This window comes from Anolis sagrei, chromosome Y (assembly GCF_037176765.1).
Source record: "Anolis sagrei isolate rAnoSag1 chromosome Y, rAnoSag1.mat, whole genome shotgun sequence".
NCBI lineage: Eukaryota > Metazoa > Chordata > Lepidosauria > Squamata > Dactyloidae > Anolis > Anolis sagrei.
Window position 1 is genome coordinate 25,458,334 of NC_090035.1, and position 22,306 is coordinate 25,480,639.

The following is a 22,306-nucleotide window of genomic DNA, read 5'->3' on the forward strand; positions in this document are numbered from 1 at the left end:
CAAAAGTCAGAGGAAAAAAAAGGGGAACAGATTTCATCTCATACAGTATTATTTCAGGCAAAAGTTCGTAAAGGAAACCCCATTACCATCCTGCACCCCAAGTTTATCTTTATTAAAATATTTGATTTCTTTAATTGAAAATGTAGAGTCTCTGGGTCCCAAGGAAATCAGTAGAATCGGGGGTGGCAAGTAGTCTAAGCATGGCCACAGAGTCCTTCCTCCCGGCCGAGGTCAGCGGATGGGTGCTGACATGGTGGATAACAGGATCTGTCACTTGGTCCTTGGAAAACCATAACTTCCTCCCAAGGACCGGGCCCCCCCTGCCTGGCTTCCTCCCTAAGGTCTCCAGGAGGTTCCCCCCAGCAAATTCCCGGCGTCTGGGTTGGCAGGAGCGAGCGGCATTGGAGGGAGACTGGCTGCGGCGACCGAACCGGCGAAGATGACAATCACCTGTTTTCCGTCAATAAATATTCTTAAAAACAAAACAATCATTTCCTGGGTGGAGGGGTCCAAAGTGAGGAAAGCGAGATAGCAGTTAAGCTTAGAATTAGTTACAGAAAAATATAAAATTAAAACGGAGCCGATCCGCCAATTTGTAATCTTAGCGGATACGGGGGTTCAAAATGGTGGTTTCGGACGCAGATCCGGCGTTCCGGGGGTGCCAGAAAGGCATCCCCGGCAGACTCACAGCTCTCTGGAGCCTGGAAAAGGGTTTATTTTATGCTTTTTGAAGTTTCAGGCAGGGAAGGGACACAATGTAGCAAGCGGAAAAGTTTTAAAGTTGCAAGACTCAAGTATCTTTATTAGGGATAAGTTACAGAGTAAGGGGAAGGGAATGTAAGAGAAGCTTGTGCGCAGTCCTAGTTTTGAGCTGTCTGCTGGGGCACATTTCATCAGTTGGTCCCAAATTTGGCTCCCAAGAACTGCGGAACTCTCCGCTGCGGTTCAAACTAATTTGAAAGCGGGGGTCTCCGCCGCAGTCGGCGTCACCCTCCTTTCTTGCTTTGGGTGATGGGAGACGTAGTTTGGCACGCATTACAATGTTTAAAACAAAGTTTTAAAAGGCAGTCAATGTCAGATTTTAAAGGGTTTGTGCAAATCCCGAAATGGAAGTTGCTGGAGAATAAACAGATACCAAGGAAAGCAAAAGGGACGAGGTTCCCGATCCACCATAAAATGCAGCAGAAAACAAATGGGAAGTGTGCAAAAACCCCATTCGTTTTAGTATTTAGTGTGCAATGGGCATAGAATGCAATAGACTTCTAAAAAATCGTGTTTACCTAGCTGCTCTGAAAAGAGGCAGCACGCCCCACCGGCTTCCCCACATCCCCTTTTCCACCTAGACGGACACAAGGAAGGAAGGACAAGACACAAAGGAGAGACAGAGGAGTGGGGCAGACAGCGCACGTTGTGAGTCTCTGTACATGATGCACCATTGGGGTTTACGACTGGCAGCACCCAGCGCCCTTCACCTCCTTCTTGATGTAGTCGTGGAGTTTGAAGCGCGCCTCATGGGGCAACTTCAGCGACCGGTGCTTCAGCTCCCTGCAAAGACAGCAGCCATAAAGGTCTCCCAGGGATAGAAGACAGGGCACTAGGCAGGAAAGACACCCCCCCCCCCCCCAGAGGGAGGGAGTGGGGCACAACTGGAAGAAAATGTTAAGGTTAGCTGGAAGGTGTCCCCCCAAAGGTCATCTTCTACCAGGAAGAATGACACCATCCAAGCCCTCCCGACAGATGGCCATCCAGCTTAAGTAGACATTATTACTTATTATTATTATTATTATTATTATTATTATTATTATTATTGAATCCTAGAGTTGGGTGAGACCCGAAGGATCATCCAGTTCACCCTGCTGCCAGAAAGAAAGACACAATTAAAGCCCTCTTGACAGATGAGCACCCAGCCTAAGTACATCATCATCATCATCATCATCATCATTTATTGAATCCTAGAGTTAGAAGACCCCAATGGTCATCCATTTCAACCCCACTTTTGCCAGGAAGAAATATACCATTCAAGCCATCTGGACAGATGGTTATCCAGCCTAAGTAGACTCCATTATCATCATCATCATCATTGAATCCAAGAGACCCCAAGAGTCATTCATTCCAATCCCCCTTCCTCCAGGAGGAAAGACCACTCTCCAAACCCTCCCAACAGATGGCCACCCAGACTAAGTAGATTCCATTATTATTGAATCTTAAGAGTTGGAAGAGACCCCAAGGATCATCCAGTCCAATACCCCTTCTACCAGGGAGAAATACATCATCCAAGTCATCTTGAGCAATGGTCGTCCAGACTGAGTACACTCCATTATTATTACTCTTATTGTTGTTATTATTATTGTCATCATTTATTATTATTCAATCCTAGAGGTGGGAGACCCCAATTGTTATCTATTCCAATCTCCCTTCTGCCAGGAAGAAAGATACCATCCAAGCCCTCCTGACTGATGGCCATCCAAACTAAATAGACATTATTATTATTATTATTATTATTATTATTATTATTATTATTATTGAATCCAAGAGACCCTAGAGTCATCCCAGTTAACCCCCCTTCTGCCAGGAAGAAAGACACTATCTAAGCCTTCTTGACAGATGGCCACCCAGACTAAGTAAAATTATTATTATTATCATAACCATCATCATTTATTATTATTGAATCCCAGAGTTGGAAGAGATCCCAAGGGTCAACCATTCCAACTCCCCTTCTGCCAAGAAGAAAGACACCATCCAAGCGCTCCCGACTCCATTATTATTGTTGTTGTTATTATTATTGTTGTTATTGTTATTGTTAAGTTCTAGAGTTGGAAGAGACCTCAAGAGTCATCCAGTCCATCCTCCCTTCTGCCAGGAAGAAAGACACCATCCAAGCCCTCTTGACAGATGGCCATCCAGCCTAAGTAGACTCCATTATTTATTAATTTATTATTGAATCCTGGAGTTGGAAGAGACCCCAAAGGTCACCCAGTCCAACCCTTTTCTGCCATGAATGAAGACATAATCTAATCCCTTCCGACAGATGGCCAGCCAACCTCTGCTGAAAGAACTCAAGAGAAGGAAATTTTCATAGATGATGGCAACTGAATCCTAGAGTTGGGAGCAGGTTCCCCAGGGGTCATCCAATCCAACCCCTTTCTGCCAGAAAGGAAGACGCCATCCAAGTTCTCCCAACAGCCATTCAGGCTCTGCTTAGACACCTCCAGAGGAGGAAACACTATTATTATTGTTGTTGTTGTTGTTGTTGTTGTTGTTATTGTTACTATTATTATTATGAAATCCTAGAATTGTAAGGGACCCCAGGTGCCATCCAGTCCAACCCCTTTCTGCCATGAATGAAGACACAATCCAATCCCTCCAGACAGATAACCTCTGCCTAAAAGCCTCCGAAGAAGGAGCCTCCAACAGATGCCGAGGAAGAATATTTCACTGCTGAATAGATTAAAATTTCAAAAGTAATGTCTTACTTGGCGATGGCTGTGAAGGCTAAGTTGACATTCAAGCCGCTCTTGGCGCTGGTCTCCATGAAGGGCACGCCATACTCCTTCAAAGGCACAGAGACATAAGAAAAAGAGCATCATTCAGTGCCTTCCTTATGTTACCTCTATGTGTGGGGCAAGGAGGGAAAAGACCCCCAGAGCCCTCATTCACAGACCCCAAGTCTAGGCCCTCCAGCACAATTCCATTGTGATGTTTATGAGAGTATAGCACATAATCTCCTGGAAGACCTAGAATGTAGGATATACTTTTGGTAAATGAAACTGCAGTTTCTGGTGCTATAGATATTGGGGGGGGGGGGGGGGAGAGGGAGAAAGAGAAGGACACAAAAGGAGAAAACGGCAAAAGGGGAAGAAGTAAAAAGATTGAGAAGGAAGGAGAAGATAAGGAAGGAGAAGGAGGACATAAGGAAGGAGATGCGGAAGGAAAGAGAAAGGAGATGGAGACGGTAAGGAAGGGGAAGGTTAAAGAAAGGAGAAAAAAGAAAAAAACAAGGAAGGAGAAAAGAGGAAGATAATTGAAGGGATAAATAAGAGAAAGAAAAGGGGACATAGGAGGAAGAGAAAGAAAAAGGAGAAGGAGAAAGGCAAGGAAAGAAGGGGAAGATAAGAGAAAGAAAGGAGATGGAGAAGGTAATGAAGGGGAAGGTAAAAGGAGAAAAAGAAAGAACAAGGAAGGAGAGGGAAGAGGAAGAGGAAGATAACTGAAGGGAGAAATAACATAAGAGAAAGCAAAAGGAACACAGAAGGAAGAGAAAGAAGGTAAGAGAAAAAAGGAGAAGGAGAAAAGGGGCAAGGAATGAGAAGGGGAAGAAAAAAGGAGAAAGAAGAAGATAAGGTGAGACAGAAAGAAAGGGAAGTAGGAGAAAAGATAGAGAAGAAGAAAATAGAGGAAGGAAAAAGTAAGATAGAAAGAAGGGAGGGGAAGGAAGAGAAGGAGAAGATAAGAGAAAGAGAAAGAAGAAGGCAAGAGAAAGAAAGAAGAAGAAGAAAGAAAGGGGAGGGGAAAGTAAGAAAAAGAGAAAAAGAATGGATCAAAATGTGGCTCTTGTACCTTGGCTAGTTTCTCTCCATCTTCTCGCCTTACCACCCGCTCCTGGGTTGAGTCCACCTGGAAATGACAAAAATAGTAGCTGAAATCATAGAATCATGGAGTTGGAAGAGACTTCATGGGCCATCCAGTCCAACCCCCTGCCAAGCAGGAAAATTGCATTCAAAGCACCCCCAACAAAAGGCCATCCAGCCTCTGTTTAAAAGCTTCCAAAGAAGGCACCTCCATCACACTCCGGGGCAGAGAGTTTCACTGCTGAATGGCTCTCAGAGTCAGGAAATTCTTCCTAATGTTCAGATGAAATGTTGAATCCAGGTATATTTGGGGGGCCGAATTGATTGCTCTGGATGGGATGGGTCCGGCAAATAATGCATTCGGTTGCTGTGAGTTTTTTGGGCTCTATGGCCATGTTCGAGTAGCATTTTCTCCTGGCGTTTCGCCTGCATTTGTGACTAATGCATCTTCAGAGGCCTGTTGGAAGTGAGGCAAATGGGGAGTATATATAGCTGTGGAATAATGTCCAGTGTGGGAAAAAGAACTTTTGTCTGTGTGAAGCAAGTGTGAATGTTGCAACTAGCAATCTTGAATAGCATTGAGTAGCCATGAAGCTGGAAAGTCAATAAGGGAGGGTATCTGCATGGAGGTAGCCTGGCCTCTGTTGCCTGGAGGCATCCTCTGCTTGGATGAAACGCACTGCAGACTAATTCAACCAGAGAAGTCAGCTATAGCAGAGCACTTTATGAACCAACCTGCACACAGAATATTACTTAAGAAATTCTAGACAACTCTGACAACTATTATGTCAGACTACACAGAGAAACCACTGAAATCCACAAGAATGTGGACAATTTCAACAGAAAGAAGGAAACCATGAAAGCGAACAAAATCTGCCTACCCTTATTTTAAAAAAACAGAACACTAGAATCAAAACAATAAATAATGAACACTACTGAGAAACAGGAGAACTTCAGACAGTAAGCAATCAAGTGCCAATGGACACCTTTCAAACAGAGGATTCCTCCAGACAACAACAGCCAAGCTACCTCTATGCAGATGCCCTCACTGATTGACTTCGCAGCTGCAAGGCTACTCAATGCTAATCAAGCTCGCCAATTGCAACATTCATATTTGCTTCAAACAGACAAACGTTTTTTCTCCCATCCTGGACATTATTCCACAGGTACATATACCATCCATTTACCCCACCTGCAACAGAACATCTGAAGATGCCATTAGCCACAGATGCAGGTGAAATATCAGAAGAGAGTGCTACTGAAACATGTCAATTCAGCCCAGAAGATCACAACAATCCAGTGATTCTGGCCATGCAAACCTCCGACAACATATTGAACAATGCATTTTGTGAACTGGGACAGGAGGGAGGTCCACTGACCTTGCTCCCCAGCAGCATCAGCACCACGTCCTGCTTGGCGTATTTGTGGATCTCGGTCAGCCAGGCCTAGGATGGGAAGAGAAGAGGACGGAGTAAAGGCTGCAAAGGTGGAGCCTTGTGTTGTGATGATTTAGGGAAAGTTTGTGGAAGGCATTGGCCTCTTTGCCTCCCAACCCAGCTGAGTTTCCAAGGCATTGCACAACAAACAAACACAGCATCAAACGCATGAGTAAAGACAACCCAGAACTCCTCTTTCCAAAAAATTCTCAAACTATGGATGGCACCTTATTAATCAAGGAGTAACTCAGGACTTCCTTTCCCTTCCTTGGTTCTTTCTTCCTATCCTTTCTTTTCCTATCCTTTCTTTTCCTATTCTTTTTCCCTCCATTCTATTCTACTCCTCTCTTTTCTTTCTTCTTTTCCTTTCCATCCTTTCTTTTTTGTCATCTCCTTACCTCTTTTTTCTTCTCCTTCTCAGAACTTTCCTTCCTTTTCCTCTCCTCCTTTCCTCTTTCTTCCCCTCCTCCTTCCCTGTCCTGCCATCCATGCTCCTTTCTTTTCTCCTTCTCTTTCCTCTTCCTTTTCACCTCTGTTCTTTCTCCATCTTTTTTCCTCCTTTTTCTCCTTTTACTTTCCTTTTACTTTTACTTCCTTTTACTTTCCACCCCCTCTCCTTTCCTGGCTTCAACTTTCCTTCATTCCCCTCCTTTTTTCTCTTTTCCTTTCTCCACTTTTCTTCTCCTTTCCCTCTCTTCTTTCTTTCCCTCTCATCTCCTATTCCACATTCCCTTTGTTCTCCTTTTCCTCTATGCTTTCCTTTTCTTTTCCCTTTCCTTTCCTTTCTTTCCTTCTCCTGGTTAATCCTGTCTTTTTTCTTTCATTCGTTCCCCTTTCTTTTTCTTCCTCTCCTCCTTTTGCACTTTTCCTCTCTTTTCTTTCCCCTCTTTCTTTCTCTCCCCTCCTGTCTTGCACTTCCCTTCATTCTCCTTTCCTCTCTTCTTTTCCTCTCTTTTTTCTTTCCTTTATTTCCCTGTCCTGTATAAAGGATAAAGGATCAATCACTATCAGATCCCACACCACTGTGCCACCAATATAAAAGAATGACAGACAAAGAAGACAGATTCAATGTCACCGAATGTCAACCAATTATAAAGGAAGTTCGATGGGTACTTAGGGATCTAATCAATCCCTACTTTGTTGTAAACCAAATATAATGATCGAGGGGTATATTTCAGGTTTCTTCCGCTGCCACCAAAATGTAAGGGAACTCACTAGCTGCCAAATACTAAAGATCTTTTGAGACCACCAGACACTGTTGCCTTCTTTTTGTTCTTTTAAAGCAGTTAAGGTTGTTTAGGAAACTTCAGGCACAAAGGCACACTTGAGTCAAGCTTTGAATAACAAATAATCAATAAAAGTTTATTAATTGGAAACAGGAAAATAAGTGCAGTTCAATTCTTGGCTGTTACAGAAAGTTTTTTTGTCTTGAATGCATGACGGTTACAATAATGTTTGTTACTTTAGAGAAATCTTCTCTCTCTTCACCAACAAGAAAATCTTAACAGGACTGTGTCTCTGTCAGAAATCCCTCAGTAGCTCAGATGCACTAACCTAGTCTTATCTAGCTACCACCCAGCTATATCCCCAATAGCTGTCAGTTTGCTTCAGCTAACTTGCTGGCAAATCACTGGCAAACTTTGCCCCCTCCTAACTCTTAAACCACTAACTCCTAAACACCCTTTCTCTTCAAACACTAAACTTCAACTCTCCCTCTCTGACTTAAAATGTTCCTTTTCCCCTCTCAGCTTCTCTTAAACTCCGCCCCCTTTTCTCTACCAATCCTGGCCATTCCCTGCTGACTCAGGCCTAAGACACGCCCCCTCTCTAAACTCTCTCTAAGATGGCATCTTCCCTACTCTAAAATGGCCGCAGATGCTTCGCCAGGCCTACACCTAATCTGTCTACTAGCTGGCAGGCTTACTCTAGGCCCTGCATCCTGGCTGCTAAAAGGTAAGGGACCTTTACATCCTGTCTTTTACTTTCCTTCTTTCCCCTCCTTTCTTTTCCTCCTTTCCTCCTTTTTTTTGCACTTTTCCTCTTTCCCCCCTCTTCTTTCTTTCTCTCCCCTTTCTTCCCTTTGTTTCTTCCCTTCTTTCTTTCTCTCCCCTTTCTTCCCTTTGTTCCCCATTCCTCTCTTTTCCTTTTTCCTCTTCTTTGCTCTTCTTTTCCCTTCCTTTTCTTCCTTTCCCTCTCCTGCCTTATCCTATCTTTTACTTGCCTTCCTTCCCCTCCTTTCTTTTCCCTCCTCCTTTTTGCACTTTTCCTCTCCTTTCCCCCTCCTTTCTTTCCCTCTCCTCTCCTGTCTTTTACTTTCTTTTGTTCCCCATTCCTCTCTTTTCCTTTTCCCCTCCTCTCCTTTCTCTTCCTTTTCCTTTCCTGCCTTGTCCTGTCTTTTACTTTCCTTCATTCACCTTTCTTTTCCCTCCTCTCCTCCTTTTTGCACTTTTCCTTTCCTTTCTCCTCTTTTTTCTTGCCCTCTCCTCTGCTGTCTTTTACTCGCCTTTGTTCCCCTTTCCTCTCTTTTCCTCTCCTCTTTCCTCTTCCTTTCCCTTCCTTTCCCTTTCCTGCCTTGTCCTGTCTTTTACTTTCCTTCATTCCCCTCCGTTCTTCCCCCTTCTCTCCTCCATTCTTCTCTTTTCCTCTCCTTTCTTCTTTTTCTCGATAGACATTCCCTTGATGATGTTTCCATCCTTCCCAGATAGAAATGTGATCATTTTCCGTAAACATTTTGCCAAAATGCCACTCTTCCGAATGACTCTGAAGCTACGAGGCCATAAAGTCATGCTGGAAGCCCGAGAAATGTCTAGAGAGGTATTTTCTCTTGCAAACTCTAGGTCTTTCAGTGCAGTTCTATGGCAGAAGTCGGCCTAGCCCTTTCGAGAGAATTATCTCTCTTTGGGAAGCCTGTCTTCTTTATTTGTCCTGTTGGAGTGATTCTGCTTTGGCAGGTGGCTGTTCTTCTTGGTAATGTTTCCTTAATGTGTGCGGAGGAGGCTGTGTTTTATTGTACCGTTTGGCGGGAAAGAGAAATTCATTAAGCAAGGCGTCAATCTATAAAAGCAAACGCAAATGTTCCCTTCATGTCAATGAAAGCTTCCCGGAGCACATCCTGCACCTGGCGCACATGCAAGGAAAAAGGCTCATGCACAAGCACACCGAGGAGCCATTGCGAAGGCCATTACAAAGCCAAAGGGCTTTTGCAAAGGAACAATGGTTTTTCGTAGGGCTCGTAGAAACATTTATTTCTGCTTCCAGGAAACTACATCTTCCAAAGTGTGCAGAAATGGTGGCAACATTGACTGTCTTTGGGATTGCTATCCACCTACTTTCTCCTCTTTCCTTTCCTGCCCTCCCTTTTTTCCTTCTCTCCTTTCTTTCCTCCTCTTCTTTCTTTTCCTTCTTGTTCTCTTTCTTTCTTTCGCCTCCCCTCTCCTTTCTTTCTCCTTCCTCTCTCCTTTTATTTCTTTCCCTTCTTCAATTTTGTCCTCTCTTTCTTTCCCCTCCTTTTCTTCTCCTTTCCTTTCTTTCCCTTCTTATTCTCTTTCATTCTTTCTTTCCTCTCCCCTCTCTTCTCCTTTCTTTTCTTTCTCCTTCATCCTTTCTTTTATTCCTTTCCCTCCTTCTTTCATTCTCTTTTTCTTTATCTTCCCTTCTTTCTCCTTTTCTTGGAAGCAGAAATAAATGTTTCTACGAGCCCTACGAAAAACCATTGTTCCTTTGCAAAAGCTCTTTGGCTTTGTAATGGCCTTCGCAATGGCTCCTCGGTGTGCTTGTGCATGAGCCTTTTTCCTTGCATGTGCGCCAGGTGCAGGATGTGCTCCGGGAAGCTTTCGTTGACATTTCCCTTCTTGCCTTGCTTTCCCTTCTTCTCTATCTCCTCTCCCTTTTCCTTTCTTTCCCTCCTTCTCTTTCTTTCTCCTCCCTCCCTTTTATCTTCCCTTCTTTTGTTCTTTCATTCTTTTCCCCCCCTATCTCCCTTCTCCTTTCCTTTCATTCCCTTCTTTTCTTTCTTTTTTTTCCTTGTCTTCCTTTTCTTTCCCGTCTTGTTTCCTTTACTTTCATTCCCTTTCTTTCTTTACCCTATTTTTTTTCTCCTTTCCTTTCTTTCCCGCCTTCTTTTTTCATTATTTCCCCTCCTGTCGCCCTTCTTTTTTCTTTTTCTTATTCCCTTTCTTTCCCCTCCCTTTTTTTCCTGTTCTTTTGTTCTCTTTCTTTCTCCTCCCTCCCTTCTCCTTTATTCCCATTCCTTTCCTTTCCTTCCTTCACCTAATACACAGATAACCTTTCTTTCCCAGTGACATCACAGAGAGCCACCATGATGTCACTAGCATACATACATACCTAAATGTACATGTATACCTTTATACCTAAAAGCATATGTAGTTTTATGTTTTTTATAGTGGTTATAATTGTTTTGTTTTCAAGGGGATTTAAAGGGTTGCCACGGATTGATAGCAAAGAGGTGAGCTGATCAAAAGTTACCATCGGATTAATAATTGTAATGCAAGAAAAACATTGAATGTGAACCACATCCACACTGTAGAAAGAATGCAGCTTCCATACATAGTGCGGACACACACTAATATCTATCTATCTATCTATCTATCTATCTAAAATGATCAAGGGTCTGGAGAACAAGCCCTATGAGGAGTGGCTTAGGGAACTGGGCATGTTTAGCCTGAAGAAGAGAAGGCTGAGAGATGATAGCCATGTATAAATATGTGAGAGGAAGCCACAGGGAGGAGGGAGCAAGCTTGTTTTCTGCTTCCTTGAAACCAGGACGCGGAACAATGGCTTCAAACTACAAGAGAGGAGATTCCATCTGAACATTAGGAAGAACTTCCTGACTGTGAGAGCCGTTCAGCAGTGGAACTCTCTGCCCCGGAGTGTGGTGGAGGCTCCTTCTTTGGAAGCTTTTAAGCAGAGGCTGGATGGCCATTTGTCAGGGGTGATTTGAATGCAATATTCCTGCTTCTTGGCAGGGGGTTGGACTGGATGGCCCATGAGGTCTCTTCCAACTCTTTGATTCTATGATTCTATGATTCTATCTATCTATCTAGGCACACATGCCACACACACACATATAGCAATCTCAACAATTATGGCAGACACACATGCCCTATATAATATAATGTTATACTATACTATAATACATATTACATCATATTATATGTAATCTATATAATATATAATATAATAATCTCCAATTATGGCTCGACTTTGGTTCATGATATGCTTTGGTTCTGGCTACTCAACAAAGGCATCACTGCCTGTGGATTCTGGGTTTTGTTGTCCTTTGCTGCATTTTCAAAACATCTCCCTTGGATGTATTCCTAGCCTGTTGTGGCTGTCTGCATCCAGCCAAGCCATTCTGCCCAAAGCTGATACGGCAAGCGAATTTGCACTGCCGCTTTGTCAATCTGTCACCGCTTGCGCTGGAGGCCGTGTTTGCTTTATTAGAGCCGTAGCAAACTACTGGAAGCGAGAACGAGCTTGTGCTCGAGCTCGCTCCAAAGCCCCACCTCCCCCCCCCCCCCCCCGAGACTGCTCTCTCTCTTGCTAGTGTGCCTGTTTTCCCTTGCTAGGGAAGCGATGCGAGTGTACTGTCGCAGTTGGCAGAATTCAACTGTGCCTGGAAAAAGGCACACTAGCAAGAGAGAGAGAGCAGCCTCGGGGGGGGGGGGGGGGGGAAGGCGGGGCTTCGGAGCAAGCCCGAGCGCAAGCTTCCTGTAGTTTGCTGCGGCACCAGCGAGCGTATGCTCGCAACGCTGCCCTAGCAAAGGGAAATAGGCGGAGAAAGAGGCGGAGCATCGCTCGTGCTGGCTTAGTTTGCTCTCGCAAAATCCTAGTTTGCTACGGCTCTTACAGATTAAGGCTGCCACATAAAGAGCCTTCAGAGGACTCCCGGCTGGAATGTAAAACCTGGACCAGAGAACAGTGCCTTCCTGCAGTGTGTGTGTGTGTGTGTGTGTGTGTATATATATATATATATATATATATATATATATATATATATGCCATATAAAATACTCTGCTAGAAGGAAAAGGATGAAAGAGAGTGAAAAACATGGCAAAGGAAAAGCTGGAGATAGGTTTTTCCATGTCTCTTGCTAGAGCATCCCAGCTACAGATTCCTATCCCAGCTCTGTTAAAGTTCAGAGTAAATCTCAAAGCAGATTCACTGCCTCTCTGACATAGAGACCATTGTCTTCCATGGTTCATGGCTATCTTTTTAATTGACTTTCACTGCCTCTTCTGACTTCTTTAGAGGTTTTGAAGCAGAGGCGGGATGGCCATCTGTCGGGAGGGCTTGGATTGTGTCTGGACTGGATGGCCCTTGCGGGTCCCTTCCTCCTATAATGGAGTATAGACTGCTCGGAGTTGAGTGGTCACCTTCTCTAGTGGCTTTTAAACAGAGATTGGATGGCCATCTGTTGGGAGGGCTTGGTTGGTGAATATGTGGCAGAAGGGGGTTGGTCTGGATGCCCTTTGGGGGTCTCTTCCAACTGTAATGGAATATAGACTGCCCGAGAGTTCATAGGAATCTCCTTCCTTCTCTAGAAGTTTTTAAGCAAAGGCTGGATGACCATCTGTTGGGAAGGTTTTGGTTGTATTTTCCTTTAGGACAGAATGGGGTCAGACCAGATGACCCCTGGGTGCCCCGTATAATGGAATACAGACTACCTGGGAGTGTAGTGGGTTATATTTACATTCTATGTGCATTCAGCTGGACTGCTCATTGATTACATTGATCTTTTACAGATTCTATTTTAACAGGTTGTTTTATCCAATGTATATGCCTGATTTATGTAATGTATTGTTTTTATATGTTGATGTGTTTTATTTTATGTATTATGTATTTTATGTGTGGCACATTTATGTGCTATTTTCTAAGCTGCCCCGAGTCCCTATGGGAGATGGTGGTGGGGTATAAATAAAGTTTTATTATTATTTATTATTTATTATTATTATTATTATTATTATTATTATTATTTTAATCAGAGGCTGGATGGCAATCTGTTGGGAGGGCTTGGGTGGCATCTTTATATGTGGCACAAGGGGTTGGATTGGATGAGCCTTGGGTTCCCCTTACAACTGTAATGGAATATAGACTGCCTGGAGTTCATAGGAATCTCCTTCCTTCTCTGGAAGTTTTTAAGCAGAGGCTGGATGGCCATCTGTCGGGAGGGTTTGGGTTGTGTTTTCCTTTAGGGCAGAGTGGGGTTAAACTGGATAACCGTTGGGTACCCCTTGCAATGGAATACAGACTACCTGGGAGTATAGTGGCTTACAATCAGAGACTGGATGGCCATGTGTCACAACGACTTGGGTGGTGTCTTCATATGTGATGACCTTTGGGGGACCCTTCCAACTGTAATGGAATATAGACTCCCTGGGAGTTCATAGGCATCTCCTCCTTTTTCTAGAAGTTTTTAAGCAACGGCAGGATAACCATCTGTTGGGAGGGCTTCAGTGGCATCTTCATATGCGGCAAAAGGGACTGGATGTCCTCTGGGTAACCCTTCCAACTCTAGAGTTCTATGAAATATCCAGCTGATACTAAACCAGATAGTAAAGATTTGCTTCTGAGCCACGGTGGAAAAAAAAGGTGATTTGTGTGTCTTGTTCATGCTTGCATTGCTGGCCGCATTAGCTCCATTATGGTCCAGCATCTGCCTTATGGCTGATAAGGAGGACAAAGCAAACAAGCCGGAGCCCAAACCCACATCAATGGGGCACGACTTGCTAGCAAGGGCTCCTGGCGCCAATCTGTTCCAATAAAGCCCTGTGTTGAAACATAAAGGGATTCAGCGATCCAAAAGGCAAACTCGGGGGGGGGGGGGGGGGAGGAAGAAACCTTGGTGGATTAGAGGAACCAAAGGAGGACCGTCACAAGGACAGGCCTTACCTGGATGTTGTCAAAGGAGGCTTTGTTTGTGACATCATAAAGCAGCAGCAAAGCTGGAAAGAAAAAGGAGAAGCCTAAATCTAGCTGCTTTTGGGTGTCAATTAAGAGAGAAAAGCAGGATGATGATGATGATGATGATGATGATGATGATAAGCAATATATAATAATACATACATACAATTAACTGTAATATAATAAGAAGAAATAATATAGAATAATGATAATGATGATAATAAAATTTATCATAATATAATAACAAAAATAAGATAAAATAATAGTGTAAAGGAATAATAATAATACAATTCACCATCTATATAAATAAAAATGTAATGTTAGTTTGGGGGACTAACATAACTCAAAAATCTCTGGGTAAATTGACACCAAATTTGGACACAATACACCTATCAACCCAACAAGTGACCATCACTCATAAAAACACTGAAAAAAAAAAACAGCAAAAGAAACTTTAAAAGCCATAAATTAAAAAGACAATGCATGCACAAAACCACATATATACAGGGTTGTTGTAGGTTTTTTCGGGCTGCATGGCCATGGTCTAAAGGCATTCTCTCCTGACGTTTCGCCTGCATCTATGGCAAGCATCCTCAGAGGTAGTGAGGTCTGTTGGAACTAGGAAAAAGGGTTTATATATCTGTGAAATGACCAGGGTGAGACAAAGGACTCTTTTCTGCTGGACCTAGGTGTGAATGTTTCAACTGACCACCGTGATTAGCATACAGTGGGCTGACTGTGCCTGGAGCAATATTTTGTTGAGAGGTAATTAGATGTCCCTGCCTGCTTCCTCTCTGTTGTGGTGCTGTTACAATTTTAGAGTTTTTAAATACTGGTAGCCAGATTTTGTTCATTTTCATGGTTTCCTCCTTTCTGTTGAAATTGTCCACATGCCTGTGGATTTCAATAGCTTCTCTGTGTAGTCTGACATGGTAGTTGTGAGAGTGGTCCAGCATTTCTGTGTCAGGAGAGAATTCCTCTAGACCATGGCCATGCAGCCCGAAAAAACCTACTACAACCCAGTGATTCCGGCCATGAAAGCCTTCGACAATACACATATATACACATATGCACAAATATATACACACAGGGTTGTTGTAGGTTTTTCCAGGCTATATGGCCATTTTCTGGAGGCAATTTTTCTCCTGACGTTTCGCCTGCATCTATGGCAAGCATCCTCAGAGGTAGTGAGGTCTGTTGGAAGTAGGAAATATGGGTTTATATATCTGTGGAATGACCAGGGTGAGACAAAGGACCCCTGTCTCCTGGGGCTAGCTGTGAATGTTTCAGCTGATCACCTTGATTTGCATTCAATGGCCTGGAAGCACCTGGGGGGAATCTCTTGTTGAGAGCAATTTTATGAGCCTGTTTGTTTCCCCTCTGTTGTTTTGCTGTTGTAATTTTTGAGTTTTTTAATACTGGTAGCCAGATTTTGTTCATCTTCATGGTTTCCTCCTTTCTGTTGAAATTGTCCACATGCTTGTGGATTTCAGTGGTTTCTCTGTGTAGTCTGACATGGTGGTTGTGAGAGTGGTCCAGCACTTCTGTGTTCTCACATAATATGCTGTGTCCAGGTTGGTTCATCAGGTGCTCTGCTATGGCTGATTTCTCTGGTTGGAGTAGTTTGCAGTGCCTTTCATGTTCCTTGATGCGTGTCTGGGCACTGCATTTGGTGGTCCCTATGCAGACTTGTCCACAGCTGCATGGTACACGGTAGACTCCTGCAGAGGCGAGGGGATCCCTCTTGTCCTTTGCTGAACATGTAGAAATTAGCTATCACTGGTCTGAGAGGGCTCCCCATAGCTACTCCATCTTTCTGTTCATAGAACTCATTGTCCCACTGAAAGTAACTGATGGTGAGGCAATGGTGAAACAAAGCTGTGATGTCTTCTGGGAACCTCTGTTTGATGAGTGCCATGGTGTCTGCTACTGGGACATGGTAAATAGAGATACCACATCGAAGCTGATCAGTTTGTTGTTGGTATTTAGCTTAAGATTGCTGATTTTTTCTATGAAGTAGGCTGAGTCCTTGATGTTGTGTGTAGTGAGCCCAATATGGCTTTGTAACTGTGCAGCAAGAAATTTTGCTAAGTCATATGTGGGGGATTTCTACACGGAACACTTTGAAAAACAAGCCCGTGAAACAGCAACCAAAAAAGCCCACTATATGGTTCAGATATGTGGATGACACCTTCACTATTTGGAGCCATGGAGAAGAAGAACTCAACAGGTTCCTGGAACATCTTAACAGCATCCACCCAAACATCCAATTCACCATGGAAAAAGAAAATGAAGGAAGACTGCCTTTTCTAGATGTCCTAGTCATCCGCAAACCAGATCAACAATTGGGTCACACCGTTTACAGAAAACCCACACACACAGATAGATATCTTCATATAAACTCCAACCATGACCCAAGTTAAAAAAGAAGCACAATTAAAGCCTTGGCAGACCGTGCAAAAAGAATCTGCGAACCCCACCTCCTCCAAGATGAACTGAACCACCTCAACTGGGCTCTCCAGGCCAATGGATACTCCACCTCAGACATCAGAAGAGCTGCAAAACCGAGAACAAGCCACGAGAGTAAAGATGAAGATCCATCCAGAGGAAAAGTGTTCTTGCCATACATCAAGGGAACCACTGACCGCATAGGGAAACTGATGAGGAAACACAACATACAAACCACTTACAGACCCACCAAGAAAATCCAACAAATGCTATGTTCAGCAAAGGACAAGAGGGATCCTCTCACCTCTGCAAGAGTCTACCGTGTACCATGCAGCTGTGGACAAGTCTACATAGGGACCACTAAATGCAGTGCCCAGACACGCATCAAGGAACATGAAAGGCACTGCAAACTACTCCAACCAGAGAAATCAGCCATAGCAGAGCACCTGATGAACCAACCTGGACACAGCATATTATGTGAGAACACAAAAGTGCTGGACCATTCTCACAACCACCATGTCAGACTACACAGAGAAACCACTGAAATCCACAAGCATGTGGACAATTTCAACAGAAAGGAGGAAACCATGAAGATGAACAAAATCTGGCTACCAGTATTAAAAAACTCAAAAATTACAACAGTAAAACAACAGAGGGGAAACAAACAGGCACATAAAATTACTCTCAACAAGAGATTCCCCCCAGGCGCTTCCAGGCCATTGAATGCAAATCAAGGTGATCAGCTGAAACATTCACAGCTAGCCCCAGCAGACAGAGGTCCTTTGTCTCACCCTGGTCATTCCACAGATATATAAACCCATATTTCCTATTCCCAACAGACCTCACTACCTCTGAGGATGCTTGCCATAGATGCAGGCGAAACGTCAGGAGAAAAATTGCCTCCAGAACATGGCCATATAGCCCGGAAAAACCTACAACAACCCAGTGATTCCGGCCATGAAAGCCTTCGACAATACATATATACGCACACTTATACACATATATACACACATAAAACACATATATACAGACTGGGCCACAGCAACGCATGACAGAGGATGGCTAGATAATAATAATGATAATGATAATAATAATAATAATAATAATAATAATAATATCTGACTATTACTCATCACGATAACAGACCCAATTGAATCAGGGGTGTCTATTACACTGCAACCTTTGCAAGAGGCAGCATGGGGTTTTAGTTATAATACAAGAGAATCTGGTACTAACCAATATAGGCAACTTATAGAAATGCAATTATTTTCTTATTAATGCTTACCATGAGCGTCCCGGTAGTATGCGTGAGTGACGCTGCGGAAACGCTCCTGACCAGCTGTGTCCCAGATCTGGAAATTAAACACAGAAAATTATCACCATTTATTATATATTTATCATGTCATCAGAAACCATTGTATTACAATTCTAACAGAGCAAAACAAACACACAGATTAAAAAGAAAAAAACACACACAGATTTCGCAAATTTGGTAGTTGGTTAAATGTCCTTTGACCAGTATCTGGCCACTTAGAGTGCTTCTGGTGTTGTCGCAAGAAGGTCCTCCATCGTGCATGTGGCAGGGCTCAGGTTGCATTGCAGCAGGTGGTCAGTGGTTTGTTCTTCTCCGCACTCGCATGCCGTGGATTCCACCCTGTAGCCCAATTTCTTAAGATTGGCTTTGCATCTCGTGGTGCCAGAGCGCAGTCTGTTCAGCGCCTTCCAAGTCGCCCAGTCTTCTGAGTGCCCAGGGGGGATCAATGGCATCAATGGCCAAAGCCCTACACATTATCATTGGGACAAGACAGCCTGTTCCAAGACAGCTTACTTTTGGTCATTCCAGGTTTGTCTACACCAGTGATTCTCAACCTTCCTAATTCCATGACTCCTTAATACAGCTGCTCATGTTGTGGTGACCCCCAACCATAACATTATTTTTGTTGCTACTTCATAGCTATAATTTTGCTACTGTTATGAATCATAATGTAAATATCTGATATGAAGGATATATTTTCATTTGCTGGACCAAACTTGGCACAAATACCCAATACACCCAAATTTGAATACTGGTGGGGTTGGGGGGGATTGCTTTGTCATTTGGGAGTTGCAGTTGCTTGGATTTATAGTTCACCTACAATCAAAGAGCATTCTGAACTCCACTAACTATGGAATTGAACCAAACTTGGCACAAAAAAACTCCCATGACCAACAGAATATACTGGAAGGGTTTGGTGGGCATTGACTTTGAGTTTGAGAGTTGTAGTTCACCTACATCTAGAGAGCATTGTGGACTCAAACAAGGATAGATCTGGACCAGACTTGACAAGGATTCAGTATATGCCCAAATATGAGTTTGGGGGAAATAGACTTTGACATTTGGGAGTTATAGTTGATGGGATTTATAGTTTACCTACAATCAAAGAGCATCCTGAACCCCACCAACAATAGAATTGGCCCAAACGGCCACACAAAACCCCCATGTGTTGCTGAATTTTCTTGGCCGGAATCACTGGGTTGCTGTAAGTTTTTCGAGCTATATAGCCATGTTCCAGAAGTATTTTCTCCTGACGTTTCACCTACATCTATGGCAGGCATCCTTAGACCTCACAACCTCTAAGGTTGATGCAGGTGAAACGTCAGGAGAGAATACTTGTGCTACATGGCCATACAGACCAAAAGCCTTGCAGCAACCCAGAAAATACTGTGTTTTCTGATGGTCTTTGGCAACCCTCGCAACTCTCTGGAGTCCTGACCCCCAGGTTGAAAAACGCTGGTCTACACCATAGAATGAATGCAGTTTTAGGTCACTTGTTGTGCCCTGGCTCAATGCGATGGGTTCCCAGCAGTTGTAGTTCCCCAAGGTCCTCCTCTGAGCAGCATGCCATCAAGCATAACAGGCAATAGCCATGATGGAGAGCTTGCCCTTACCTGCAACTTTACTTTCACGCCGTCCACATTCAACACTTTATTCTGGAAAAGAAGGGAGAAAAGGGGGATCAATTGGGTGGGATTTCTAGCATCATTGCTGCCCTAATTTTGCAGAATGCTCCCCAACACTTTTGAAAGCCTGAAAAACTGAGAAGCCATGGTTGAGATGATTATAAAAACAAGAATGGTAGTGCTCTGTAACACTATGATTTTGGTTCCTGGGTTATTAATGTCATTTCCTAATTGGTTCCATCATAAAAAAGCATGGGGAAAGTTTACTAAACTGCCACAACTTTGTTTTTCCGGAAAGGATATCGTGCTATAGCACATTTTGCTCTAGTTGTTCAATGAATACCTCATTGAGTCTCACCAATTCAACCTAGTTTGTCAGCCACAAAAAACCGAAGTTTCTGAAGGAGAACAACTACATTCAAAGTAAGGACCACACAATTAAACAGGAAATAACACTTTCAAAGCAGGAACAGGATTTTTTTCAAATTCTGTAACATAGTGTTTCTTTCTTCTCAGTTCGTCTTAGACTTTTGCACCCCCCCCCCCAGCTCTCTTTCCTGGGGAGGTTTAGCACTCGCTTGGTTGCGTTTGAAGATGAGGATGCCTGCATTTAACTTGGCACTTTCTGTCTCTCTCTGATGTGCCTTTCGAGTCGAGAGAGAGCGCTTTGTAGTCCCCCTTTTGCTGCAGACTCTCCTGCCTGCTTCCCGGAGTCTGGCATCAAAGCTGAGGTGAAGGCTTGATCCTGCAAAATAATGATCCAGAAGCCAGGGATCAGCAGGATGAAAGGAGGGATGCATGAAGGCCTTGCTCTCTCATGAATCGGGGTGAAATCTGTAGCTGCCTTGGGAGTAACCCATTCCCAACAGCATAGGGTGCATGCCGTTTTTTGCACAACTTTGCACCACCTCAGTGCCAAGCCCGTAGCCAAGGGGCGGTTTAGGGGTGCAAATCATTTCCAAAATGTTTCAGGTTAAAAAAAACTTATAAGTTTTAACTGCTTCACCAAATTTCCCTGCCAAGTCTATGAGAAGCAAAAATTAGAGTCCCTCCATAACTGCAAGCACTATCTCAACTCAACCCAATTTCACTTATTCACACTATCATTTCTTACCTTTCAACCAATTTATTTATTTATTTAGGATATTTCTACCCCGCCTTTCTCGAACCCAAAGGTGACTCAAGGTGGCTTTACAACATAGGCAGATAGGATGCAAGTAAAACAATGTACAAATACAAATACAAAGTGCAGGTTATTACCTATAAAGCCCTAAATGGTTTGGGACCTGCCTATCTTAGTGATCGCATCTTACCCTATGAGCCAGCACATACTTTAAGATAATCCAGGGAGGCTCTTCTCTTGCTTCCAGCGCCTTCACAAACACGGTTGGTGGAGACAAGGGAAAGGGCCTTCCCTGTGGTGGCCCCTTGGCTCCCTCCCTATCAGATAGGCACCCGCTCTCCCCATTTTCTGCAAGGAATTAAAAACTTGGTTGTTCCATTGTGCCTTTGATTAGGCAGCTCACCAGAGAATTTCCCAACCTAGCTCCTTCACTTTAGTATGGTCCCTTTCTGGCACTTGTAACACTCCAATTGTCTAAGAGCATTAGGCTCCTAGCCCAGCCCTCCAATTGCTGAACTTTCACCTGGCACTACGTATGAATCATTGCACTTATTAATTATGAACCGAACCCAGCATTTTGTTGCTCAGCCATGATATTGTTTTTAATTGTTCTTAAAATGTTGTCTGACTTTTATATTTATTGGTTGTTGCTACCTATTGTATTTCGGTGCTTCTTTTTAACTTGCATTTGTGGAGCATGTCTGTTTGTAAGCTGCTCTGAGTCCCCTCGGGGAGATGGAGGGGTGTGTGTGTATAAAAATAAAGTTGTTGTTATTATTATTATAAACATTTTTAAAAGATTTATAAAATACATACATTAAAACCTTTAAAAACATATAATACCACTATCTTCACTATTTGCCTCGTTGTCCAAAGACATCGTCTAATATTGCAATAGCAGCAATAGCTAGCATAGTGGAAGTGACCAAGTTGTCTTACCTGCAGCTGGCAGGTAAAGCCTAAGGCACAGGGTGGTGTCAGGGGTGGGGATTTGACCTGGATTGCAGGAGGAACCTGTGGAAACTGTGGTGTCTCCCACTGGTTCATCTAATCCAATGGTTCCCAACCTGTGGTCCATGGACCAACAGTGGTCTGCAAGAACTAAAATATGGTCTGTGGCCTCACTATTACGACATTGTTGTAATGAGAGCGACTTGTCTCACAAAACCCACTTACAGGGTTGAGACTTATTAAATGTGGTTTTCTGTGGGCGAGTAGAATGCAATTTTCTGAATCAGCACCCCAAACCAAATCTAAAGTTGACCAAAAACTGATTCGTAACCCTTTTGGTAAGAATGTTGGAGAGTGATCCCTGGTCAAAGTGATCCCTGGTCAAAAAAAAGTTGGGAGCCACTGATCTAACCAAAGCCTTGCCAAAGAAACTATGGAACAGAAGCAAAGAAAAGAAGCTGTGCCATTGTTAGACCTTGGACTTTATATGAACAAGACTGTGTCTCATGACCAAGTGAAAGTTCAATTAGTACAAAATCCACAGACTGCACTGCCAGGATATGTATCTCCTGTGGATAAGAAGAGGTGTCTAAGATTTCGACCCAAATGGTCCAGCAGATTTCCCTGGTTAGCCTACTCATTGCATGTACAAGGTGCATTCTGGAAGTACTATGTGGTGTTTGGAGGAGAAGTTGCAGGTAAATGTGGTCATCAGCAGATGGAAAGATGCAATAGAAGTCTTCAATGGACACCAAACAACAGAGGCCCATGAGAACAACTTGTGCTTGGCTGAAAACTCCTTGCTAATTCATAGTGGAAAACGTCTTGATGTAACCCATCATCATAATAAAGGAAATAAGAAGAAAACATAAAGGAACTTCTACCAATTGTGGAAACTATTGTCCTTTGTGGCCAA

The 22,306-nt window shown here is 43.4% G+C and overlaps 1 protein-coding gene across 1 annotated transcript; it reads right to left on the reverse strand.

Moving 5' to 3' along the window:
• Positions 1 to 812: 812 nt before the first annotated feature.
• LOC137095560 (ras-related protein Rab-26-like) lies at positions 813 to 21,319 on the reverse strand. Its single transcript, XM_067462343.1, has 9 exons — positions 21,283 to 21,319; positions 20,630 to 20,787; positions 19,305 to 19,346; positions 17,662 to 17,728; positions 13,917 to 13,969; positions 5,948 to 6,013; positions 4,558 to 4,614; positions 3,474 to 3,550; positions 813 to 1,545 (listed from the first exon to the last, which is right to left on the reverse strand). Exons 1-9 carry the CDS (start codon positions 21,317 to 21,319, stop codon positions 1,443 to 1,445), a joined length of 660 nt encoding a protein of 219 aa, XP_067318444.1. The 3' UTR covers positions 813 to 1,442.
• Between the last annotated feature and the right edge of the window lie 987 nt (positions 21,320 to 22,306).